We start from the raw sequence: 24,869 nt of genomic DNA on the forward strand, positions 1-24,869 counted from the left end.
GATCGTAAATTCATTACTAATTTAACCCGAACCCGAACGTGTTTTCCCTGAACCCGAACGAGTACCCATATGCCCAGGCCTAATCACGATGATTATTGAGAGCGAAAACATAAAACCGGCATCGAATAACCGGAAACTAAAGTCGGATTCTACGAAAGAGTAAAGTGGGAACCGGACGGCGAGATAAGACGGCAAAGCCGGACCACGTTCGGACACAAAAGCCAGCCACCACCGCTAAAGAAGCTGGTTGATGCTGAAAAGGAGCCAACCATCGTCGTTAAAGAAACCGGCCGATGTTGGACATAGATTGGTTTTTGCCGAAAATTACTTTCTCTCTCTGAAAAATCAAGAGAGAGAAGACCGCAACGTTTCTAAAATGCAAAAGAAAAGAACTTGATTATATTTTCTGTTGTCTAAAATAAACCTAAAATTCAAAATAAACTCATTCTATTAAAAACTTAAACGACTTATCACAAAAGAAAAGACAAACCAAAAGAAAAACATTTCGTGTCATAGTCACGTGCACTTGTCACTTACGTTTATGTCTTTGCTATACGTAGGCCCGTGATTGGCTTATTGAATAGTCCCCATTCTCCAAAATCATTGTTTTGCTTTCTGCAGATTAGAAAATTGCAAAGAGAGGAAGAACAAAGAACCTTGAATGGAGAAGAGAAACGAGAGACAAGTGATTCTCTTTCCTCTACCATTACAAGGTTGCATAAACCCTATGCTCCAGCTAGCAAAAATCCTTTATTCAAGAGGTTTCTCGATCACCATCATTCACACGCGCTTCAACGCGCCCAAATCTTCAGACCATCCTCTCTTCACTTTCTTACAAATCTCCGACGGATTGTCCGAATCTCAGACTCAATCTCGTGATGTTTTGCTTCAACTCACGCTTCTCAACAACAATTGCGAGAACCCATTTCGAGAGTGTTTGGCTAAAGTCATCAAACCTAGTTCAGATTCAGGAACAGAGGAAAGGAAGATTAGCTGTTTGATCGATGATTCTGGTTGGGTTTTCACACAATCCGTGTCGGAGAGTTTCAATCTTCCGAGATTTGTCCTCTGTGCTTATAAATTCTCATTCTTTCTTGGACATCTGCTTGTTCCTCAGATTCGTCGTGAAGGGTTTCTTCCAGTACCAGGTACGGCTTCGACTCATAGTAGATCATTGGTTTTTATTGGTAACTGAGTCATCAAGGAGACAATTTAAACAGAAAATATTCAAAGGAAAAGATTTTGTCCGTGTTTCTTGAACTTTCTTAGGGTTTATTTCAGATTCGGAAGCAGAGGATCTAGTTCTTGAGTTTCCACCGCTTCGAAAGAAAGATCTTTCGAGAATAATGGGAACCAGCGCTCAGAGTGAGCCTCTCGATTCTTACTTGCATAAGATAATCGAAGCGACGAAGCCAGCTTCAGGGCTCATAGTTATGTCATGCGAAGAGCTTGACCTAGATTCACTTACTGAGTCCAACAAAGTCTTCAGCTTTCCGATATTCCCCATTGGCCCATTTCACATCCATGACGTGCCAGCCTCGTCTAGCAGCTTGTTAGAACCGGACCAGAGTTGCATTCCATGGTTAGATAAGCACGAAACGAGATCAGTAATCTACGTGAGCTTAGGGAGCATTGCGAGTCTTAACGAGTCTGACTTCTTGGAGATTGCTTGTGGACTAAGAAACACTAACCAATCCTTCTTGTGGGTTGTCCGGCCTGGTTCAGTCCACGGCAGAGATTGGATCGAATCGTTACCCTCAGGGTTCATGGAAAGTCTCGAGGGTAAAGGAAAGATAGTGAAATGGGCACCGCAGCTAGATGTTCTTGCGCATAGAGCCACGGGAGGGTTTTTGACGCATAATGGATGGAACTCGACGCTAGAGAGTATATGCGAAGGAGTACCTATGATCTGCTTGCCTTTTGTGTGGGACCAATTTGTAAACGCGAGATATATCAGCGAAGTTTGGAGGGTGGGGATACACTTAGAAGGTCGGATAGAGAGAAGAGAGATCGAGAGAGCTGTGATAAGACTAATGGTTGAGTCGGAAGGAGAGGAGATTCGAGATAGAATCAAAGTCTTGCGAGATGAAGTAAGAAGATCGGTTAAACAAGGAGGTTCGGCATCTCGATCTTTAGATGAGTTGGTTGATCGTATATCAATCAGAGCTGCGTGACCGCTGTGACATAATTGTAACCACTATATTAGTGCATAGACTCGGACATATTGAAAAATGTAATGATGCAGTGATTGGTGTTACCGGAGAGCAACCATCAATAGATCGGTAGAAAACCCTCCTGTTAATATAAAATCTATTTCTCTCATCTTTCTTCCTTCTTCTGTGTTTGTTAAGCTTGTTTATCTACCCAAATTTAAAGAATCGCAGCTTGATTTTGCTCCGTCTTTTTCCACTTCGCACTACAAGGCTGCATCAACCCCATGATTCAGCTCGCCAAGATCCTCCACTCAAGAGTCAAGAGGTTTCTCAATCACTGTGATCCACACGTGCTTCAACGCGCCAAAAGCTTCAAGCCATCCCCTCTTCACCTTCTTAGAGATCCCAGATGGCTTGTACGAAACAGAGAAAAGAACTAACAATACCAAACTTCTCCTAACACTTATCAACCGGAACTGTGAGTCTCCGTTTCGTGACTGTTTGACTAAACCGTTGCAGTCTGCAGATTCAGAAACAGGGGAAGATAAACAGAGGATTAGCTGTTTGATCGATGATTTTGGATGGATGTTCGCACAACCCATTGCTCAACTCCCGAGATTAGTCGTCAGTGAGTTTACAGTCTCCTTCTTTCGAAGCCAATTTGTTCTTCCTAAGCTCCGCCGTGAAGTGTATCTTCCACCTCAAGGTATTGTTATTTCTTACGTTTTTGGTATAGACCAAACAAGTTGTTTATCTAAAAAATATATATTTCCAAAATTGTCTGACAGATTCAGAACAGGAGGATCTAGTTCAAGAGTTTCCACCGCTTCGGAAGTTATTGGACCGTACGGCTACATATGTTTGTTTATTGTCTCGATGGGCTTTAAACCCAACTCAGTCATCGAATTAGGGCTACGTCATTATTGTTGAATTCTGGGGTTAGCTTCTTTGTTTATCCTTTCAGGCTGTTGAATTTCGCTCGACTCCTTTTTTTTATTATATATTTTTACTGTTTGCCTGCTGCAGGAATTGAATTGAAACCTGGCGGCAAACCTGTCTCTTTTCGTGTTAATAATGATCGGAAGCTCGTCGTCACCAGGGTATGGTCCCCCCGATTGTTAGATAAGGAAATTTGATCTGTTGTGCTTATTATTGATCTATTTGTATTACCCTTGCCCAACAATCCAGGCAACTCTAGGCGAGGGTTTCGGCAAAGAGAAGAGCGTGATTCAGTACTTGATCGGAGGAGACAAAAATAGCTCAGTCGATTTGTGTGCCTTGTACCCAAATGAGAAAGAGTCCTGCTCTCTAAGTCTTGTGTTTGAACGTGATGTTGACTTCACAGTGATTGGGGATAGAGGAATCCTTCTTACTGGTTACTTGCAGACGACTTGTGTGCAGGACAAGGGCAAAGATGTTAATCGTGGAGGTATATTTCTTTTTTTTTTCTTTTCTTTCTGTGTAGCGACCACACAACATCATCATCTCATATGCGAAAGCTATAATCTCCCCTCTTGTTTCTTGGTTTTTTCATATTGGTAATAAAACTCAAATCTCCTCTTTCCCAATTCCCGTCTTGTTTCTTGGTTTTTTCATATTTGTAATAAAACTCAAATCTTGATCATTCAATCTTCCTTTTCACAAGAGTGTTTGTTTATTATATTCTTGATATTCCTTCTTCTGTTCAAAATCCATGTAAAGCCAGCGATAACCATTATTCCATTTGCACCCATAAACCCATCTTGCTACACAACAGCTCCAAGAACAAAACGCTTCATAAATTCCAACTTTGGCCCACATGGTGTTGGCTGCTTCTTGTAAAGCAATAATAATCTTGATCCAGGTCAATTCAATTATGCGCTGATGATTGGTTCCTTGTCAAATAAGTTTTCTTTTCGACTTCATTATCACTTTTGATGAATATATGTCCTTGCCCCGAATGAAAATCTCCCGCGTGCCTTGTTCTGTATTGGCCAAAGACATTTAGGTCCCCAATACTCCTTGAGCCTTGTAAAAGCTTGCACCCTATAATCTGGATAATGACTCTTGAGATTGCCTCTATTTAACCCCTTCTCAATAGAACACATACTCTCTCCGTGCACAAGTTTCCAGCTTGCTCACAAATTTCCAGCAAAAACTGAACAACTCTTAAGGTTAGAACGGACTGAAATTCTCTTAGGTGTGAAATACTCTTGAGTTCATGAATAGCTCAGAATTCAACAACAAATTAAACACTTCATCAATAGAGATAACGTGAACCAACTCGTAGATTCGGAAGCAGAGGACTCTGTTCTTGAGTTCCCGCCACCTCAAAAGAGAGATCTTTGGAGGGTTTTCGGGGAATTCGGAGAGAAACTCGATCCGTTCTTACATGTTGTGGTCGAAACGACTATTACATCTTCAGGGCTAATGTACATGTCCTGCAAAGAGCTTGAGAAAGATTCGTTGACTCTTTCTAACAAAATTTTCAAAGTTCCAATCTTTGCGATTGGTCCGTTAGAAGCCTTGAAGAAAAAGGAAAGATTGTGAAATGGGCACCATAACAGGAGGTTCTTAAAGAGTTGGTTGTTTGCTAGATGTTGAAAAAATTTAAACATGAAAGGAAGAACAGAGCACAATAATCATTGCACTCGTTTGTCCATGAACTTGATAGCAATAATTATTAATCGAATAGAGACATGGTTAAAAGAACTGGAGTATCTAAGTTTGATCCGACTTTACAGAACAAGATACAAGATTTTTCAAAACTGTTATATTATTGATAGTAGTAGACGCCCTATTTTTGGGTTGAAAACTTGAGTTTCATTAGCAGCTTTTGTGATATTTGAAATCATTTTTAAGGGATATGTTTGAGTGATTTTGTTTTTACGATATGGGTAATACATATTACGTAGACTTTCATGTTTATTTACAAATGGATACACGCTTAAAAACATTTATTTGAGACTATTTGATGCTCATTAGTTACTTGTTATTAAGCCAGATTAAATAACCACTTGTTAATTGTTAGTGCTAATTCGTTAGCTGGAAAGCTGAGTAATTTTGTTTCCACTCGAGAGAGAGAGAAAATGGATCTGATCTTTCTTTTTTATATTATCACATCGAAAAGCGTAGAGTTAGGTGTCCACTATCAAGAATATCTTCGTAAATAACATATTAATTTCTTGTGTTATAGTAAACCTTCACTGGCTTATCAGATCTTTTTGCATTTGGATCGAGAAACAAGAAAGAAGGAGAAAGCTTCAATGGAGAAGAGTAATGGCCTGCGAGTGATTCTGTTTCCACTTCCATTACAAGGCTGCATCAACCCCATGATTCAGCTCGCCAAGATCCTCCACTCAAGAGGTTTCTCAATCACTGTGATCCACACGTCCTTCAACGCGCCAAAAGCTTCAAACCATCCTCTCTTCACCTTCTTAGAGATCCCAGATGGCTTGTCCGAAACAGAGAAAAGAACTAACAATACCAAACTTCTCCTAACGCTTCTCAACCGGAACTGTGAGTCTCCGTTTCGTGACTGTTTGACTAAACTGTTGCAATCTGCAGATTCAGAAACAGGGGAAGAGAAACAGAGGATTAGCTGTTTGATCAATGATTCTGGATGGATGTTCACACAACCCATTGCTCAGAGTTTGAAACTCCCGAGATTGGTACTTAGTGGGTTTACAGTCTCCTTCTATCGCAGCCAATTTGTTCTCCCTAAGCTCCGGCGTGAAGTGTATCTTCCACTCCAAGGTATTGTTATTTTTTGGTATAGACCAAGCAACTTGTTTATCTATAAATATATATATCTAAATTTTCTCAACAGATTCAGAACAGGAGGATCTAGTTCAGGAGTTTCCGCCGCTTCGAAAGAAGGATATTTTAAGGATTCTTGATGTAGAAACAGAGATATTAGATCCATTCTTGGACAAAGTTTTGAAAATGACAAAGGCGTCTTCAGGTCTTATATTCATGTCATGTGAAGAGTTGGACCAAGACTCAGTGAGTCAGGCACGTAACGATTTCAAAATTCCCATCTTTGGGATTGGACCATCTCACAGCCACTTTCCAGCTTCGTCTAGTAGCTTGTCCACACCCGACGAGACTTGCATTCCATGGTTAGACAAACAAGCAGACAGATCCGTGATTTACGTGAGTTACGGGAGCATCGTGACCATCAGCGAATCAGATTTAATGGAGATTGCTTGGGGTCTAAGAAACAGCGACCAACCCTTCTTGTTGGTCGTACGGGTTGGTTCAGTCCGTGGCACAGAATGGATCGAGACAATCCCGGAAGAGATCATCGCAAAGCTTAATGAGAAGGGAAAGATAGTGAAATGGGCTCCGCAACAAGACGTTCTAAAGCATCGAGCCATTGGGGGATTCTTGACACATAATGGTTGGAGCTCGACGGTTGAGAGTGTTTGTGAAGCCGTCCCTATGATCTGTTTGCCTTTTCGTTGGGACCAAATGCTAAATGCAAGATTTGTTAGCGATGTATGGATGGTCGGGATAAATCTAGAGGATCGGGTTGAGAGGAATGAGATCGAGAGAGCGATAAGGAGATTGTTGTTGGAAACTGAAGGAGAAGCCATCCGAGAGAGGATACAACTTCTTAAAGAAAAAGTAGAGAGATCGTTCGGACAAAACGGTTCGGCATATCAATCTCTACAAAATTTGATTGATTATATATCATCTTTCTAGCCATTGACATGTTGTTTATGTGTTTTAATTTTTCAACCGATAAATTGTTTGTGTATCAGAAATTTCTCCTTTGCGTGTTTTGCATTGTTGGAATAAATATACTGTATCTTCTTAACTTGGGATAGATATGCCTATATAAATACATATTGATTGAACATATACATATATCACTTTTATCAGTAGGACAAGATCGACATGGTCACATGGTGATTGGAAATATTTTATGGTTATTGTTTTATTATGATCCCATAAAAGAAGACAACTAGTCACATGCCCTACAGGGAAAACGAATCTGGTCTTTCTTTATTAGCTTACATCAAGAAGAGTATAGTTTTGTCTCACTCTCTACGTGATAACAATATATAGCATTGACTGCAATAGCAAGAGATCAGCATTTGGATAGAAGGTCAAAAGGAGAAAGGTACAATGGAGAAGACTAATGGCCTACGAGTGATTCTGTTTCCACTTCCATTACAAGGCTGCATCAACCCCATGATTCAGCTCGCCAAGATCCTCCACTCAAGAGGTTTCTCCATCACTGTGATCCACACGCGCTTCAACGCGCCCAAAGCTTCAAACCACCCTCTCTTCACCTTCTTACAGATCCCAGATGGCTTGTCTGAAACAGAGACAAGAACTCACGATGTCGAACTTCTCATAGCGCTTCTCAACCGAAACTGTGAGTCTCCGTTTGGTGACTGTTTGAGTAAACTGTTGCAATCTGTAGATTCAGAAACAGGGGAAGAGAAACAGAGGATTTGCTGTTTGATCCATGATTCTGGTTGGATCTTCACACAATCCCTAGCCAAGAGTTTGAATCTACTGAGATTGGTCCTTAGTACCTATACGATATCCTTCTTTAGAAGCCATTTTGCTCTTCCTCAGCTCCGGCGTCAAATGTATCTTCCATTACAAGGTATTATTACATGCTTCTCACTTTGCCAAAAACTATCTTATATGATTATCAATATTTTTTTTTACTATAATGTTGGCGTTCTTGGTACAATTTTCTTTTGCAATATCGTAAAATAGCCATTTTTTGTCTAACTTACTGGCACATATGAAAACATCCAACTACAACCTGCACTGCTTCTAAGGACTAGGTAGGTTTTTTTATTGGTCATTATAGATGTATTAAATTGTAAAAACACCCGATTTTATAAATTTCGAGGATCAAAATCTATGCTTCGATCCATAATCTATCTCAGTTACAAAAAGGTCACATATATGAAAATATTATTTAGATTATGTGAAAAAGGTCATATATATGAAAAAGATCCATAAACTAGCATTTTGGTACATGTCATATAGATTTACTAATTAAAATTGTTCTTTTGGTCCCAAAATATACAGATTTTTAAATTTTAATTAATAAATTTATTTTCGTGGTGCTAATTCTGACGAAATCATATTTTTGATTGTATCCCAATTGTTTCATAGATTCAGAACAAGATGATCCAGTTGAGGAGTTTCCACCACTTCGAAAGAAAGATATTTTACGGATTCTTGATGTAGAAACAGAGTCACTAGATTCGTGCTCGGAGATGATTTTGAAAACGACAAAGGCGTCTTCAGGTCTTATATTCATGTCCTGTGAAGAGTTGGAACAAAAGTCACTGAGTCAGGCACGTGAAGATTTTAAAATTCCGATCTTTGCGATAGGACCTTCTCATAGTCACTTTCCTGCTTCTTCTAGTAGCTTGCTCACACCGGACGATACTTGCATTCCATGGTTAGACAAACAAGAAGACAAATCCGTAATTTACGTGAGTATTGGGAGCATCGTGACCATCAGCGAACCAGAGTTAATGGAGTTTGCTTGGGGTCTAAGTAACAGCGACCAACCGTTTTTATGGGTCGTCCGGGTTGGTTCAGTCAATGGCACGGAATGGATTGAGACAATCCCGGAAGATTTCATCAAAAGGCTTAATGAGAAGGGAAAGATAGTAAAATGGGCTCCACAACAAGAGGTTCTAAAGCATCGAGCCATTGGAGGATTTTTGACACATAATGGTTGGAACTCGACGGTTGAGAGTGTTTGTGAAGGCGTCCCTATGATCTGTTTGCCTTTTCGTTGGGACCAAATGCTAAATGCAAGATTTGTTAGCGATGTATGGATGGTTGGGATACATCTAGAGGGTCGGATTGAGATGAATGAGATTGAGGGAGCGATAAGGAGATTATTGTTGGAAACTGAAGGAGAAGCCATCCGAGAGAGGATAGAGCATCTTAAGGAGAAAGTAGGAAGATCGTTTAAACTAAACGGTTCCGCATATCAATCTCTACAAAATTTGATTGATTACATATCATCTTTCTAGCCATTGACATGTTGTTTCTTTATGTTTTAGTTTCTCAACCGATAAATTGTTTGTGTATCAGAAATATCTTCCTTTGTTTTTTGCATTGTTTTAGAATATTAAAAACATCTTCCTTACTTGGAATATATCCCTATATAAAAATACATATTGATGGAATATCACTTTTATTACATTGATTTGTAGTTGGACCGGTTGAAATATAAAAAACAAGAGAATATATACAATAATTTTGCATACGCGTAATACTTGTATATATATACAATTACTTACTAGTACAACGGATCTTGTCATTTTTTCTTTTCCCGTAATTAATTAAAATAAAATAAAATCAGACCACTAGTTACATGCTCTAGAGGAAAAACGAATCTGGTCTTTCTTTATTAGCATATCAAAAAGAGTATAGTTTTGTCTAACTCTCGTCTTGATAACAATAACTTAATTTCTTATGTTATATAGATATCTGTTCTCAAATGGAAAATAATAACAGCATTCACTGAGATATCAGGAGATCTACATTTGGACTGAAAGTCAAAAGGAGAAAGGTTCAATGGATAAGAGTAATGGCCTACGAGTGATTCTGTTTCCACTTCCATTACAAGGCTGCATCAACCCCATGATTCAGCTCGCCAAGATCCTCCACTCAAGAGGTTTCTCCATCACTGTGATCCACACGCGCTTTAACGCGCCAAAAGCTTCAAGCCACCCTCTCTTCACCTTCTTACAGATCCAAGATGCCTTGTCTGAAACAGAGACAAGCACTCACGATGTCACACTGCTACTAACGCTTCTCAACCGAAGCTGTGAGTCTCCGTTTCGTGAATGTTTGACTAAACTTTTGCAATCTGCAGATTCAAAAACAGGGGAAGAGAAACAGAGGAATTGCTCTTTGATCCATGATTCTGGTTGGATCTTCACACAACCCATTGCTAAGAGTTTGAATCTCCCGAGATTGGTCCTTAACACCTATAAAGTCTCCTCCTTTCGGGACCATTTTGTTCTTCCTCAGCTCCGGCGTGAAATGTATCTTCCATTACAAGGTATTATTTACTTCTCACTTTACCAAAAGCTGTCTTAATTCTGTGATTACCAATATTGTTGAGTGTTGACGTTTTTGGTCCGATCTTCTTTAGATAAATCTGGAAATGACGATATTTGTTTTAAGTATTACAGGCAAATTCATATGAATTTATCCTATATGGATCTCTACTTTTGACCCTTTTCTTGGTCATTACTCATTAGAAATCTCAAATAGCAAAAATATCCAAAAAAAACATATGAAAATATAATCTTATCAACATTTGTTCACATATGAATTGACATTAATTTTTTTGGTTCCATTTGTTAGTACGAGTCTTTTTTTTTTTTATATATGCTAATTACAAAAATGTGTAAATGTAGAACTTTTGGTCACAATATATAAGTTTTTTCTAAATTTCCTAAATATATTTTTGTGGTGTTAGTTTCAATAAAGATAATCTTGATATTATCTCAATTGTTTTAAACAGATTCAGAACAAGATGATGATCCAGTTCAGGAGTTTCCACCGCTTCTAAAGAAAGATCTTATACAAATTCTTGATAAAGAAACGGAGATACTAGACTCGTACACAAAGATGATTTTGGAAACGACAAAAGCGTCTTCAGGTCTTATATTTGTATCCTCATGTGAAGAGTTGGACCAAGACTCATTGAGTCAAGCACGTGAAGATTTTCAAGTCCCGATCTTTACGATAGGACCTTCTCACAGCTACTTCCCAGGCTCATCTAGTAGCTTGTTCACAGTGGACGACACTTGCATTCCATGGTTAGACAAGCAAGAAGACAAATCCGTGATTTACGTGAGTTTCGGGAGCATCACGACCATTAGCGAAGCAGAGTTCATGGAGATTGCTTGGGGTCTAAGAAACAGCAACCAACCCTTCTTGTGGGTCGTACGGGTTGATTCGGTAGTCCATGGCACAGAAAGGATCGATGAACAGCTTCATGAGAAAGGAAAAATAGTGAATTGGGCCCCACAACAAGAGGTTCTAAAGCATCGAGCCATTGGAGGATTCTTGACCCACAATGGTTGGAACTCGACGGTTGAGAGTGTTTTTGAAGGCGTCCCTATGATCTGTTTGCCTTTTGAATGGGACCAATTGCTAAATGCAAGATTTGTTACTGACGTATGGATGGTTGGGCTGCATCTAGAGGGTCGGATTGAGAGGAATGTGATTGAGGGAGTGATAAGAAGATTATTTTCGGAAGCTGAAGGAAAAGCAATCCGAGAGAGGATGGAACTTCTTAAGGAGAAGGTAAGAAGATCAGTTAAACCAAAAGGCTCTTCATATCGATCGTTACAACATTTGATTGATTATATATCATCTTTCTAGCTATATTATCTCTTGTTTTTTTGTGTTCTAATTTTTCAGTTGATCAATTGTTTGTGTATTCAGGACATTCTTCCTTTGTGTTTCGCATTGTTGGAATAAAAGTTGGATTATGATTTACAAAAAAATATTGTTGATGGAATATAAAACAAATCCTTGTTATTTTAAATCTACTTCATTGATGTAAAATCAGTGACGAATCTCTTGATCCTATAACAATGAAAACCCATAAACAAATAAAACCTTTTTCACTTATGCTTTTAGGATTTTTGATCTTACGGTTTGGCTTAAGTTTCATTCCTAGTCATTGACACCTCACTTAAACAATGACACACTCAAATGGATATGCGTATTTGAATACTTACCAAAGTCTTCCTATTTTGGTGCAATTTAGTTTCCTATTTTCTTGCATCACACAAACTTACCGTAATTAATTAATTAATGTTTAATATATATAATCTACTAGCTAACACATGATTTACTTTTATATACCATAAATTATTTTGCACCATTTCCTTTAAGCTCATCACCCACTCCACTCACACAATCATGCGATCTTTTCCGCCGTCACCATCCATCCCCCGCATACATCGAAAACGATACGCATCATCATCATCTACATGAAGACTTCACTCTTATGATCATCGTCTTCGTTTTGTATGGCATTGTTGCCATAAGGTATGTAACCTTTAATGATGGTTCTCGTGGAACTAATCTTAGCTTCCAGAGACAGCTACCGCCACTGCAGCCGCCAATGTGTCCGCGGCAGATTGAGGCGATGATTAAGGACATAGTTGTTGACGTGGAATTGTGTTGTCCAATATGTCTTGAGGATTTGAAGAAGGTTGATGATGATAATGGCCGTGGCGATGATGATAAAGTCGTGGTTTGTTTATCCAAGTGCCATCATAGTTTCCACATGAAGTGCATTTTTTCTTGGCTTAGACAAAGTCAGGATTGTCCCATTTGTCGTACCTCTGTTTATCGAGGTGAAGTTACATTGATCAATAATGGTGTAGGCCTAGGAGATCAAGCGTAGCGTTATAAACCATATTTTAACATAATTTTGGTTTTCGTGTTTCGTTTATTATCTTCACTCACTAGTATCATTATTTTTCGTCATAAATGTCACTTCCTATTTATTTCTTTCGTTCTGTAATTGTTCCATTTATGGCTTTGATTGAGAGAAGTAAACAAGCAATGGCGACTTGTCACAGAACCACAATGTGTTGTTGGAACTGAACACTGTTTATAGGCTAAGGATCATTGACAAGACTCGTGTGTTTTTAAGTTGAGAAAAACTAAAGTACACTTCGCAAGGAAACAATTTGCGTCAAAGCCACATCAATCAATGTGGAGCGTTTTCTGGTCACTATTCACCATCGTAAAATAAAAAAGCAACTGTCTTTAAGAATCCATGGCTAAAACGACCAGTTAGTTCTTATGTCTTAGACTCACAGGTTTGGTCTCTCTTTGTGGCAAATGTTTCTGCAACCAACAAAGGGAAGGCTATGGTAGCATCACAGTATACCTGCAAGAATGATCCAATATCAAATATGTGCTCAAAACCATTGAGTGAGATATTAGTTAGGATGCAAAGAATTTAAAAGCAGGTTTGAATCAGACCTTAACGGTTTTAGCAGAACCCCTAATTTTACCCCAAGACACGGCTTCATCAGGGCGTGCACCCGAGTCGCTCCCATCAAATTCTTGCCCGGTGTTTATGAATACAGCGTAATCTGCACCATTACGCATCATGTTGGCATTACATATGTGGTGCTTTGGCAAGCCCCCTCCAAGGATTATCATTCCTGTCTTTCTCGGAGTTGCATGGACAGCTTCACCATTCATAGCTCTGATATCTGTTCATAAAACGTTAACTGTTTCAAGGACTATATCCATACACGTTTAAAACGTAAACATTGTGATAACTGATAAGATTCAAATAGATAAAGTCCTTTATTCAAATCACCAACAGACCAAACTGTAGAAGAGTTTGATTAACAACTAACAGTATAATTATTCTCTAACTCTCAACCCAGTGCCCCAGACCAAAATCAAAATGCCCCTATGCTATTCTCATAGCTCCCGTTTAAACCTTAAGCTATCAATTAGCAGTAAAGTAAGTATGTTGCTGAATTGGAAAGCTACAATTCAGTAATTCACTGCTAGTTACAATAGTTCTCCACTAGATACAGCACAGATAATTTACAACAATGACTCATTGAATGAAAAGAAGAACCTTGCACTACATCGATGATAAGGCCAGAGGTACGAAAGGAGTGAAAATACAGCATATCGCCGAGAGAGCCATCTGTTAACCCCGGGCAGAATACTGGAATATTCATCTACAAACACCACAAGAGGCAGGAAAAATTCAATCCCCGAGTTCATCACAGGATGTCCAAAAGACTACCAAAAAGGGTAAAGATTTTTGTTACCTTGTATGCCCAATAAAGGTATGAACTCTCATTGTTGATTTCTTTTCCCAGCCGTGCTAACAGTTTAGAAGGTGTCCACAACACATTCTACAAGGAAAAACCAGAGAAAGAAGGATTCACCAACGAAGTCAATGATGCAAGAGAGGAAGCAAAATCTATCTCCTCTCATTAAACTTAGATACACGGACAAAACCATTCAAATCCAAGGAAAGATCGAGCAATACCTCTTCTTTCTGTTCCTTCAACATCTCATCAAATATAGGAATGATCCAATCCTCAAACTTGCAGTAGTTATCATTAGGAACGAGCAAGTTCCCAATTCGGTTCAATCCCTTTGACCGTAGATAAGCTCCAGGTAGAGAGAAATCACCTTTAAATGTAGGTGCAAGGCATTTAATGAGATCTTCCTCAACACCACCAGTTGTAGTGACTATAACATCAACCTGCAGAAAACCATTGAAATCAAACTAAAGCTCGAAAATTTAACATCTATAATAATAAACAAGGGTGATAAAGCAAAAATCACAAACCATATGATGCTGAACAAGATAACGAATAGTATCTCTAACACCAGATGAAACAAGATTGGAAGTGAAACCCAGAAAGATTTTACACTTGACAGACTCTCTATACGATGGGTCTTTCTCCTCTGCACTACAGTCTTCAGATACTATAGTTTCATCAGCCAGTCTCCAATCTAGCTTCAATACAAATTCAAACCCTTTGTTACTACTTAAAAAAAAAAAAAGGAAATTCGAGAATCGGAAGAGAATAAAAACCATTTGATTGACGACATCAATGGCTTCGCCGAGATTAGAGGCTTGAAATCCAGTGGTGAGCATGGATCGCATAAGCTTTGGGTAATTGACTCCCTGATTGAAATCGTATCCTTGGATTTTATCACACTTTCCTTCTAGCGATTCGGATTCTTTGAAAACTGTTGAGTGAACCGAAGAGAAAACACGATCCTCCATAGTTGCTCCAAGTTCAAAATTGATTTCCCTGGATCTGGAACTGCAAGTGTACTGGAGGGTTTTGTGAGTTCTAGGGTTCTTCTAGTAAACGGAATAAAGATGGAACCATCTTCAAACGAATCTTTGCTGACAAATGTTGTTGTGTTTGGTCCGAATCTAAAATCGGTTTAATGAAATTCGAAGCGCGCGATTAAATCCGGTATTGGTATGGTATGGTTCGGTTCGTTCCGGTATTTATTTTTTATGTTTTTTCTATTGATACATACAACAAAGCTTGTTCACTAACACATTGAGGTGTGGGATCACGATCACTCTTATTGCTCGAACACACGAATCAATCAAATCTTTACACATTCACTTGAAACCAATTTTGTACAAAAAGGATTATAACTGCAAACACAAGAATCTGATAAATTCAAACCTATACTGACATTATATATGTAAAGACGTATGTATAGACGTATACTTTTCACCTTTTGGGAGAAAACACTCCAGGTTTCATTCTGATCCAGAATTGATTTGATGATGATGATGACAACTATTCTAATATCCCTTCTGGTTCCTTATATTCTCCAAATTTATCTGCACAAATCCAATAAAAATAACAATACATGAACAACATGGCCATTACACAAACCAAAACTAACAGTTCGTGTGTGTTTCCCTATATTACCAGGAGAAGATCTTCATCTGTACCAAACGATTTCCGGGCATTCTCCAGGCATTTTGATGATATCCTCTCATGTATCCTGCAACAAGTCTCTCTGTCAATTCTTACTAGTGTCGACTGAGTAATGGCAATTGCACGTTCCAAGATGATTGCATAACTGTTCTCTCTTATGTCTATTCATAGAGAGTATGAGAACTCGCATCTTAAAACACTATATGTGATGGGATATCTGAGTATAAAACCAACCTACTAATACCTTGGAACACAATTTTCCATTGTGTTTAGATTTTAACTCATTCCTAATTTAACATGTTCCTATGTTTTATGTTAACAGATGAACATGGCAACCAGATTTAACATCTCAGGAAAATGCTGGAGGGCACCGATTTGTAAGTATTGAAGCAATGAGATATAACAAGAAATTACTTGGAACTGGCGGGATCTCTGATCTCGAACTCATCTCTAACAGCATCATAGCCACATATCACGATATAGTGACCTATTGGAAACACCAAGGAAACAAATAGATGTAAGAAATTTTGCAAATGTAGTCTTTACAGTTTGAGCTTCTAGATTTAAGCTTTTGTTCATTAAAGAATGATCCTTTTGTCTGGTCTTGGTTTCATAAGTTCCCGGAGTTCCAATGATTATAACAGAGATAATCAACATAAGAGAATCAAGGATGTGAAACTGGGGTTCCCATTTTGGAAGAAGAAGAAAACAGAGTCTAAGGCTAGGGGACAATTCTCACCAGTGTAGCAGGAGTTGCTGGAGTGAAGACCAGCGACAATCACTTCCTCCAACCAAGACTTGCTGCAACAGTAAAAGACGAGCATGAACACTATGCAACTTCTTTATCATACTTCTTGCACAAACACTTGAAACAAGAAAGGCACATAAACACTTAATCAAGGGAAAACAATATTCTCGGAGAAAGGCTTAAGATATGTCAGTGAGCAAATTTTGTGAAGAACATGAAAGAAGCAGCACACATTCAAAATTTGTTAATGAAGGGATCTGAATAGAGCGAATATATGAGAAGAGAAAAAAAAGAGATAACCGACCTTAGCTTGTCCTGGTCGACTAACGCAATGGCAATATAGTTCCCGGACAATAGCAAACAAGATATCTCATGGATACTAACTGTTCTGCACTGCAAAAACGATAAGGTTGATTGAATTTGATTTCTAAATAATTAATGGATTACACAAGGGAAGATTTGATGACAAGTGACTTTCCGCAGAAAATCCTAAAACAATGCACCGATTTAAAGCGGAGTGTCTACAACAAAAGATCATGTCGTGGTAACATCTTTGGGTAGAAGAATTGCCCGCGTATTTCAAGCAACACTAATGGAACAAAAAATAGCCAGCACTTTTTTTTGAAGACCAGAGCAAGTAGAAACGTTTGGCCAAACAGTTTTACCTGTATAATAATGCCAGATTCATGTGCTTTCCTGAAGAGCAAATCCACACGCACCAGATCTTCAGGGAGCTGCTCCTGCATCATGATTGCCAAAAACGAACATCTTGAATATTATCTACTTACAAGAAAAATCAGGCAATGCTCACCATTTCACTAACATACTCGCTAAAGCACACAGCATCACATGGTGCAAGAGAAACTATTAAATAAAAATATAGAGGTCTTTGCCATCTATAGTCCAGATACCTTGTAAAACTCCTCAATGGAATAATTCGGGTTTGCTCCAAATGTTATCGTGTAATAGGAAAATTCCACACAGAACTTCTGCAGTAAATATGCGAGATCTACAGTCCAAATGCTGCAGAAATGTCAAAAGTCGATGATAAGTATCATACTGAGATAGCATTCCCTACCAAATATTATCATCTTTAAGAAGCAGATAGGGCACATAATATTTCTAATGGGATTAAACTGCTGATGACCATTTTACTAAGGTATAATAGACAGACCTATTTGTGGAGCAAATCTCAGCCAAATCCTCAAGAGTGCAGCTTGCGATGCCAATTGCTCTGAGAACCATAAGAACACAAGCGAGACCGCAATCCCATGAAGCTAACTGATGTACATGAGGGACCTAATAGCAATACAAGGACCAGCAACATGGCAAAGAGGACGATAAGTTTGCAGCAAATATAGATTTCCTAATTTATATTGATCGGTCTTACCTCAATGCGGGACGAGGATGGCAACCCTGCATCTCGATACTTTCCATCACTCACCAACGGATCATCGAATTGGCAGTATTTCGGAGAAGTCAAATCTCCATGTCCTTCTAGTCTCCCCTGATTCCTCTCTTCAACTCTTAATAGCTTGTTAAGCAGAAAACAAAGAGGCCACATCAAATTACCAAGTGCGCTGTTACGTGGTCATAAAACACACTTGTAACAGCCTTCTCTAATGATCTGTTTGTGGATCCCCAAAACTAGTAGGATTAAATACACCTGCATATGCAACACAACGGAAGAATCATCAAAAAACGAATAAACTCACAAAGCGAGCTAAATCCTTCAGGAAAAGCTCGAATTCTCGAAATTGAAGCTACCTCAAACCTAAACCCCTAAAACGATGACTTTTCTTCGACAACAGAAATCTACCTAAAAGGGTTCAACGAAAAGTACCCAAAAGAAAACTTATTGAATCCAAAAACCCAGTTTTGATTAAATCTCCAGTGGCACCAACCAGAAAGTCTCACAGTTGCGAACCCATGACGCTAAAATTCATAATAGATGCGAATCTCTAAGTGACGCAACCCAACATTTAAAATCGAGAAATCTGTGATCTGGTTCGTCAGGATTGTACCAATCGATTGGAGGGAGAGAGAAGAAGAAGAATATACCTTTGCTTAAGATGCAAGAGAGACAGCGAGCGAGAGATGATTAGAGAGAGAGAGAGAGAGAGAGAGAGAGAGAGAGAGAGAGAGAGAGAGACATTATGGGGTCTGCAGCTTGTTGGCTTTAACCCAGATGAAGAAGAGTTTTGTTACTCAATTTTTCTGGGGAAATCAAAAAGGTTTTGGATAAAGGAGACGAGGACCTGTATCTTCACGTTTTTCGTGTTTTTTGTTGGTTTTGGTCTTGGGATAGCGACGAATCCTGAGATTGTTCTAATTTCAATCTTTTCTTCTTCTTGTTATTGTTGTCTTGTTCTTCTTATTCATCCTTCAACTGTTTTCTTACCAAATAAAATGGCAGCAATAAAACCGTTCAAATAAGTTGGAACGTGAAAAATCACGTTCTAAATAACTTCAAAACGTGATTTATCAATATTTCACCGTTCAGAACATGAAATCGTTTACCACTTTTTCACGTTTCCAAACATGTTTTTGATTAAATTTTCTTTTAATTCAAAAAGAATTATCATGTATTCAAAAGAAAAAAAAAAAACTAATAATTGTTGTATTCAAAAAGATTTATCAAGTTAAAAAAAACTAATTATTATATTAGTCTATTTAAAACAGTTAAAAGTGTTTTATGTCTATTCTATGAAACCCTCTATTCATCTATAATATTTTTGTTATTCAATAATATTATGCGATTTAGCAATCAATCTCACCGGCTAATGCTTACAATAACAAAAATTTGGTCGTTATAATTTTTTTTAAAAATAGGTTGTTTCATTTCAGTGAAGTTTTTTTTTTTAATTTTTATGATATCTTTTCTTATGAAATTTATGGCTGTATTTATTATGATTAGTGAGTTTATTCTTAAGGTTGAGGTTGGCATATGGTTAAACAACCCTATTGCTTCATGCTTAATTAGTTTATGTAGGTTAACTTGTCCTTAGATCTTAAGATAATATGTTTAGTTTAAAAAAAAAAAAAAGATCTTAAGATAATATGTATGCAGCCAGCGCTACATGTTTTGAACCATGTTTAGATAGTTTCCATTGCAATCTCATGGTATATGAGAATTGAAGTAAGGTTTAGACTTCGTGCTCTCAGTTATTATCACTTATCAAATGTGATTGAGTTTGAAACCTGAAACCTAGTGTTTATCTAGACTCCATATATAAACTCTCACGATATTTTGGTCATGAGTACGATAGTTTATCTAATTTGAATGGAACATCAAGACATTCCAATTCAACTGCGTTTCGCTCCTGAATAGAAAACGAATGCTTGTCTACGGATTGCATTTTGCACCTATGTAACGTGAGAGAATTCATGATCGGGAATGTAAGAAGAAATGGAACTGAACAAAACGGGGCCAAAGCTTTTTTGTCCATTCTCCATCGATACTGGTAACTAAAATATTTCTTTATATCCAAAAAAAAGAGTCTATAGGTCGGTCGTTTTCCTTTGAATTCAAACCTCTTACGAGATTTTTTAAAAATACTGTAAAAAGGAAAAGTCTATAAAAGACAATAATATATGCCAAAAAAAAAGTATGAAGACATGGGTTTGAAAACCGAGATTGAATGTAGAAGGCGGGACTTGGAACACATTAAACATATATACAAAAAAAGTATATAAAAGTCATTAAGAGAATAGAATATCAATATAGATTTTAAATTAAAAATTAAAATTACGACATTTGCGAAAAGTAAAATTTATGTGAGTGCTGTGTCCAAAAAGTCAAAAACTGTCACTTTAATAAAAAGTACTATACCTATATACACAAGTCATTTGAATTTTGGTAAAACACATCCGTTATGCTGTTAACAATTCGAATTTAGACAGTCCATAACCTTGCACTTTTATTTTACTAGTAATCAATAGTATCGCTTTATTGAAGTTCAAATTTTAGAATTGTTAGATGTGATGGACATGACAAAACAAAGTAGTTGTTTATTCTTTTTTTTTTTATATTAATGAAAATTATACATTTCTTAGAAAAACTAATAAACTTTTTTTGTATATATAAATTAATATGTAACAAATTGATTAATCAGATAAATAATGGATTTTACTCTTTCATTTGAAAGAGTATTTTTTGTTTTCTGCTTTCAAAGTCAATAAGTCATAAAGCTACGCCTAATTGTGGGAGGTTAGGCCTTTAAGCGGCTACTGTGGAGATGAAACCGTGATGACCAAGTTATGACACGATGAGATAAGGACTCAGTTGTTTAACTCATGTCTTACCAAAGTTGATGTAAATTGAACCATGGTAAGATTGCTTTTGGGACCACAGATAGGAGAAACGGCTACATGGCCAGCAAGGCGTCCGTACTCGTTGTCTTCTGGTGCTTTCAAATGATAAAGCAGTCTTTGTCTCATCTGTGAAGGTGACTCCTATGAGCTGTCACCAGCGACAAGAAGGAGGAGCGTCTACTTTAGGTCATTGCACAGGTTCCTTATGCAATTGCTATAAAAGGAACGGTTAAGGTAAAGAGAGAGCGGTGTGTTGCTGAGTGAGATAGAGTGAGAGAAAGCTTGTATTTGCATAAACTTATTTCAAGTTGTTCTCTAAGGTTAGAAACAGATAGAGTGAGCACCAAGTGCTAGTGAAGGGCATTGGTGCGGGTCACTTATTGTTTCTTGTTGTAATCTCTGTCTTGAATCTAGTGGATTCCGAGTATGATACTCGGCCCAGACGTAGCTACCCTTTGGGAGTGAACTGGGTTACCAAAGCTCTTGTGTGCTCTCTTTTATTTTCGTTACAAATACTCTCTGTCTCTCTTACATCTCTAAAAACACCAAACACTCTGTTCTCACATCCTCTGTTTTCTCTCTGCAACTTTCATTTGATTCCGTGTATCTCTGTTCTTGGTTTGTGAGGTGTTCTCTCAAGGAAAGTCGACGCCTTGGGGTTTAAGGATTCCTTACAAAGTGGTATCAGAGCAAGGTTCATTGTTCTCTGGTTCTATAAAGTTTCAAAGACACTGAACCATGTCATCGGCGAGAATAGAGATTGAAAAGTTTGATGGGCGTGGAGACTACACCATGTGGAAGGAAAAACTCATGGCACATCTGGATATACTTGGCCTGAGTTCTGCTCTTAAGCAAGTTGACGTTTTGGTGGAGAAAGTTTCAGATCTGAAGTTATCTGAAGAAGAAGAGAAAGAAGAGATAGAAAAGCGTGAAGCTTTAGAAGAAAAACTGAGAAAAGCGAGAAGCACCATTGTGTTGAGTGTTACTGATAGGGTTTTAAGGAAGATCAAGAAACAGCAGACTGCAGCTGCTATGATAATTGCACTGGACAAGCTATACATGTCAAAGGCGCTTCCAAACCGGATCTATCTGAAGCAGAAGCTTTATAGCTTCAAAATGTCAGAAAATCTCAGCATTGAAGGTAATATAGACGAGTTTCTACATATTATAGCTGATCTAGAGAATACAAATGTCTTAGTATCGGATGAGGATCAAGCTATACTGTTGTTGATGTCTCTGCCTAAGCCATTTGATCAACTAAGAGATACTTTAAAGTATGGTTCAGGAAGAACTACATTAACGCTAGATGAGGTTGTAGCAGCTATCTACTCTAAGGAACTAGAGTTAGGATCTAGCAAGAAAAGTATTAAGGGTCAGGCTGAGGGTCTCTATGTGAAAGAAAAGAATGAGACCAGAGGAAGATCTGAGCAGCGAGAGGGTAACAATAGCAAGAATCAAAGATCTAGATCTAAATCAAGATCTAAGAAGGGCTGTTGGATATGTGGAGAGGAAGGACATTTCAAAGGGTCCTGTCCTAATAAGAATAAGTCTCAGTCTCATAATAAGGGTAATAACAACAAAGGAGAATCGTCTAAAGGCAAAGGAAACTTAGCAGAGGCCAACGGTTTGTATGTGTCTGAAGCCTTGTCTTCTACTGACATACATCTTGAAGATGAATGGGTCATGGATACCGGCTGTAGTTATCATATGACTTACAGGAGGGAATGGTTCGAAGATCTTAATGAAGATGTTGGCGGGTCTGTGAGAATGGGAAACAAGACTGTTTCAAAAGTTAAAGGGATTGGATCAATCCGTGTCAGAAGTGAAGCTGGTCTAGTGGTTCTACTTACAAATGTAAGATACATCCCAGACATGGACAGAAACTTGTTGTCTCTGGGAACTTTTGAGAAAGCAGGCTATGGTTTTAAGTCAGAAAATGGAGTTCTCAGTATCATGGCTGGAGACAATGTTCTGCTTACACGAAGAAGGTGTGATACTCTATATCTCTTACAATGGAGTCCAGTAATAGCAGAATCACTGTCAGTGGTTAGAAGGGAAGATGATACTGTTCTATGGCACCGGAGACTTGGTCACATGAGTCAGAAAAATATGAACTTATTACTGAAGAATGGTTTCCTAGACAAGAAGAAAGTATCTACCCTGGAAACCTGTGAGGATTGCATATATGGTAGAGCTAAAAGAATTGGTTTCAACTTGGCTCAACATGATACCAAAGAGAAGCTAGAATATGTGCATTCTGACCTATGGGGAGCTCCATCAGGGCCATTATCCCTAGGTAAATGTCAATACTTCATTTCATTTATTGATGACTATACTAGGAAAGTTTGGCTTTATTTTCTGAAAACCAAGGATGAGGCTTTTGATAAATTTGTTGAATGGGCTAACCTTGTTGAGAACCAAACTGACAAGAGGATAAAAACTCTTAGAACAGACAATGGTCTTGAGTTTTGTAACAGGTTGTTTGATGAGTTCTGTGCATCTAAGGGAATTCAAAGACACAGGACGTGTGCCTATACTCCGCAACAAAACGGTGTTGCTGAACGCATGAACAGAACTGTAATAGAAAAGGTTAGAAGTATGCTAAGTGACTCTGGTCTCCCAAAGAAATTTTGGGCAGAGGCTACACATACCGCATCCATTCTCATCAACAAGACAGCATCAGCTGCTCTGAACTTTGAAATACCTGACAAGAAGTGGTCAGGAAAGGCGCCAATCTACAGTTACTTAAGAAGATTTGGTTGCGTTGCTTTTGTACACACTGATGATGGGAAGCTCAGTCCAAGAGCTAAGAAAGGGATACTCATAGGATATCCTATTGGTGTTAAAGGGTACAAGATTTGGTTGCTAGAAGATAAGAAGTGTGTTGTGAGCAGAAATGTCATATTTCAAGAAAATGCATCATACAAAGATTTGATGCAGAGCAAGCAAATTGACAACGATGATGAAGCAGAGTCATCAAATTCTTATCTTGACTTGGATCTTGATACTGAAGAAGATGTCACTTCGGGTGGAGAACATTCATCAGAATTTAATGGTCAATTGCAGGCAGTTTCAAGTCCTGCAACACCAAGTTCCCGAAATGACGTTGTTGAATTGGAGACTGACATAAACCAGTCACCAATAAGCTATCATCTGGCCAGAGATCGAGATAGGAGAGAAATCAGAGCACCTATACGGTTTGATGATGAAGACTATCTCTCTGAAGCTCTGTATACTACAGAAGATGGTGGAGAAATTGAACCTGCTGATTATAAAGAAGCTAGAAGGAATGCTAACTGGTTTAAATGGAAGAATGCGATGAATGAGGAAATGGATTCTCAAACCAAAAACCATACTTGGACAGTAGTTAAAAGACCACTGAATCAGAGAGTTATTGGAAGTAGATAGATCTACAAATTCAAGATGGGAATCCCTGGTGTTGAGGAACCAAGATTCAAAGCAAGACTTGTTGCCAAGGGATATGCTCAAGGAGAAGGTATTGATTACCATGAGATCTTTGCTCCAGTAGTTAAGCATGTATCCATAAGGATCCTACTATCAATAGTTACTCAAGAAGATCTGGAATTGGAGCAGTTAGATGTTAAAACTGCTTTCCTCCATGGAGAGTTAAAGGAGAAGATCTACATGGTTCCTCCTGAGGGTTATGAAGACTTATTCAAAGAAGATGAAGTATGTCTCCTTAACAAGTCCCTATATGGTCTCAAGCAAGCTCCTAAGCAATGGAATGAAAAATTTGACACTTATATGTCTGAAATTGGCTTCTTAAGGAGTGAGTATGACAGTTGTGCATACATGAAGAAGTTGGTTGATGGTTCAATGGTTTATTTACTCCTCTATGTAGATGATATGCTGGTGGCAGCAAAGAACAAAGAAGATATATCTCAGTTCAAAAGGGAACTTAGTCAAAGATTTGACATGAAGGATTTGGGAGCTGCTAAACGAATCCTTGGTATGGAGATTATCAGAAACAGAGCTGAAGGTGCTTTATGGCTGTCACAAGAAGACTATCTGAATAAAATTCTTGAGACATACAACATGTCAGAGTCAAAACATGTAATGACTTCACTGGGAGTTCATCTAAAGATGAGAGCTGCTTCAGCAGAAAAACAAGCTCAAGACAAAGACTACATGAAGACAGTGCCTTACTCAAGTGCTGTAGGAAGC

At 38.2% G+C, this 24,869-nt stretch overlaps 7 protein-coding genes across 8 annotated transcripts; 5 read left to right on the plus strand and 2 right to left on the minus strand.

The window, feature by feature from the left end:
• Positions 1-406: 406 nt before the first annotated feature.
• On the plus strand, positions 407-3,797 carry LOC9307255 (UDP-glycosyltransferase 76C1). The gene is made up of 5 exons (XM_021020312.1): positions 407-1,148; positions 1,282-2,859; positions 2,942-3,091; positions 3,180-3,253; positions 3,342-3,797. The coding sequence occupies exons 1-2, from the start codon at positions 662-664 to the stop codon at positions 2,172-2,174; spliced, it is 1,380 nt and encodes a 459-aa protein (XP_020875971.1). The 5' UTR covers positions 407-661; the 3' UTR covers positions 2,175-2,859; positions 2,942-3,091; positions 3,180-3,253; positions 3,342-3,797.
• A 1,395-nt stretch (positions 3,798-5,192) lies between these two features.
• LOC9307256 (UDP-glycosyltransferase 76C5) lies at positions 5,193-6,973 on the plus strand. Its single transcript, XM_021020313.1, has 2 exons — positions 5,193-5,888; positions 5,962-6,973. The coding sequence occupies exons 1-2, from the start codon at positions 5,399-5,401 to the stop codon at positions 6,837-6,839; spliced, it is 1,368 nt and encodes a 455-aa protein (XP_020875972.1). The 5' UTR covers positions 5,193-5,398; the 3' UTR covers positions 6,840-6,973.
• Positions 6,974-7,064: 91 nt separating this feature from the next.
• Positions 7,065-9,240, plus strand: LOC110227093 (UDP-glycosyltransferase 76C4). The gene is made up of 2 exons (XM_021020314.1): positions 7,065-7,755; positions 8,280-9,240. Exons 1-2 carry the CDS (start codon positions 7,266-7,268, stop codon positions 9,155-9,157), a joined length of 1,368 nt encoding a protein of 455 aa, XP_020875973.1. The 5' UTR covers positions 7,065-7,265; the 3' UTR covers positions 9,158-9,240.
• Positions 9,241-9,551: 311 nt separating this feature from the next.
• On the plus strand, positions 9,552-11,742 carry LOC9307257 (UDP-glycosyltransferase 76C3). Its single transcript, XM_002871141.2, has 2 exons — positions 9,552-10,194; positions 10,663-11,742. Exons 1-2 carry the CDS (start codon positions 9,705-9,707, stop codon positions 11,526-11,528), a joined length of 1,356 nt encoding a protein of 451 aa, XP_002871187.1. The 5' UTR covers positions 9,552-9,704; the 3' UTR covers positions 11,529-11,742.
• A 95-nt stretch (positions 11,743-11,837) lies between these two features.
• LOC9307258 (RING-H2 finger protein ATL40) lies at positions 11,838-12,694 on the plus strand. Its single transcript, XM_021020386.1, is given in 2 exon segments — positions 11,838-12,095; positions 12,097-12,694. Coding segments are annotated over 2 exon segments (489 nt in total). The 5' UTR covers positions 11,838-12,074; the 3' UTR covers positions 12,565-12,694.
• A 58-nt stretch (positions 12,695-12,752) lies between these two features.
• LOC9307259 (deoxyhypusine synthase) lies at positions 12,753-15,148 on the minus strand. Of its 2 annotated transcripts, none has more exons than XM_021020342.1 (7): positions 14,746-15,148; positions 14,497-14,667; positions 14,191-14,409; positions 13,967-14,053; positions 13,768-13,873; positions 13,152-13,387; positions 12,753-13,056 (listed from the first exon to the last, which is right to left on the minus strand). In XM_021020342.1, the coding sequence occupies exons 1-7, from the start codon at positions 14,938-14,940 to the stop codon at positions 12,967-12,969; spliced, it is 1,104 nt and encodes a 367-aa protein (XP_020876001.1). In that variant the 5' UTR covers positions 14,941-15,148; the 3' UTR covers positions 12,753-12,966. The 2 variants fall into 2 exon arrangements, with proteins under 2 accessions (XP_020876001.1, XP_020876002.1); XM_021020343.1 differs by having other exon boundaries at positions 14,497-14,663; positions 14,746-14,835.
• Positions 15,149-15,273: 125 nt separating this feature from the next.
• On the minus strand, positions 15,274-18,730 carry LOC9309298 (protein GUCD1). Its single transcript, XM_021020360.1, has 10 exons — positions 18,432-18,730; positions 17,761-18,036; positions 17,545-17,669; positions 17,282-17,393; positions 17,036-17,110; positions 16,675-16,763; positions 16,362-16,423; positions 16,037-16,109; positions 15,614-15,689; positions 15,274-15,522 (listed from the first exon to the last, which is right to left on the minus strand). Exons 2-10 carry the CDS (start codon positions 17,932-17,934, stop codon positions 15,484-15,486), a joined length of 825 nt encoding a protein of 274 aa, XP_020876019.1. The 5' UTR covers positions 17,935-18,036; positions 18,432-18,730; the 3' UTR covers positions 15,274-15,483.
• Between the last annotated feature and the right edge of the window lie 6,139 nt (positions 18,731-24,869).

This window comes from Arabidopsis lyrata (genome assembly GCF_000004255.2).
Source record: "Arabidopsis lyrata subsp. lyrata unplaced genomic scaffold ARALYscaffold_6, whole genome shotgun sequence".
NCBI classification, from domain to species: domain Eukaryota; kingdom Viridiplantae; phylum Streptophyta; class Magnoliopsida; order Brassicales; family Brassicaceae; genus Arabidopsis; species Arabidopsis lyrata.

Excerpts from the sequence above, each read along its gene's own strand:
- LOC9307255 (XM_021020312.1), top strand. The coding sequence starts at position 662 with ATGGAGAAGAGAAACGAGAGACAAGTGATTCTCTTTCCTCTACCATTA. Across the intron at positions 1,149-1,281 it reads AGGGTTTCTTCCAGTACCAG|ATTCGGAAGCAGAGGATCTA; the intron begins GTACGGCTTCGA and ends GGTTTATTTCAG.
- LOC9307256 (XM_021020313.1), top strand. The coding sequence starts at position 5,399 with ATGGAGAAGAGTAATGGCCTGCGAGTGATTCTGTTTCCACTTCCATTA. Across the intron at positions 5,889-5,961 it reads AGTGTATCTTCCACTCCAAG|ATTCAGAACAGGAGGATCTA; the intron begins GTATTGTTATTT and ends TTTTCTCAACAG.
- LOC110227093 (XM_021020314.1), top strand. The coding sequence starts at position 7,266 with ATGGAGAAGACTAATGGCCTACGAGTGATTCTGTTTCCACTTCCATTA. Across the intron at positions 7,756-8,279 it reads AATGTATCTTCCATTACAAG|ATTCAGAACAAGATGATCCA; the intron begins GTATTATTACAT and ends ATTGTTTCATAG.
- LOC9307257 (XM_002871141.2), top strand. The coding sequence starts at position 9,705 with ATGGATAAGAGTAATGGCCTACGAGTGATTCTGTTTCCACTTCCATTA. Across the intron at positions 10,195-10,662 it reads AATGTATCTTCCATTACAAG|ATTCAGAACAAGATGATGAT; the intron begins GTATTATTTACT and ends TGTTTTAAACAG.
- LOC9307259 (XM_021020342.1), bottom strand. The coding sequence starts at position 14,940 with ATGGAGGATCGTGTTTTCTCTTCGGTTCACTCAACAGTTTTCAAAGAA. Across the intron at positions 14,054-14,190 it reads TGAAGGAACAGAAAGAAGAG|AATGTGTTGTGGACACCTTC; the intron begins GTATTGCTCGAT and ends TTTTCCTTGTAG. Across the intron at positions 13,388-13,767 it reads TATCATCGATGTAGTGCAAG|ATATCAGAGCTATGAATGGT; the intron begins GTTCTTCTTTTC and ends TTTTATGAACAG.
- LOC9309298 (XM_021020360.1), bottom strand. The coding sequence starts at position 17,934 with ATGTGGCCTCTTTGTTTTCTGCTTAACAAGCTATTAAGAGTTGAAGAG. Across the intron at positions 15,690-16,036 it reads AGAGATCCCGCCAGTTCCAA|GATACATGAGAGGATATCAT; the intron begins GTAATTTCTTGT and ends GACTTGTTGCAG. Across the intron at positions 15,523-15,613 it reads CAGATGAAGATCTTCTCCTG|ATAAATTTGGAGAATATAAG; the intron begins GTAATATAGGGA and ends GGATTTGTGCAG.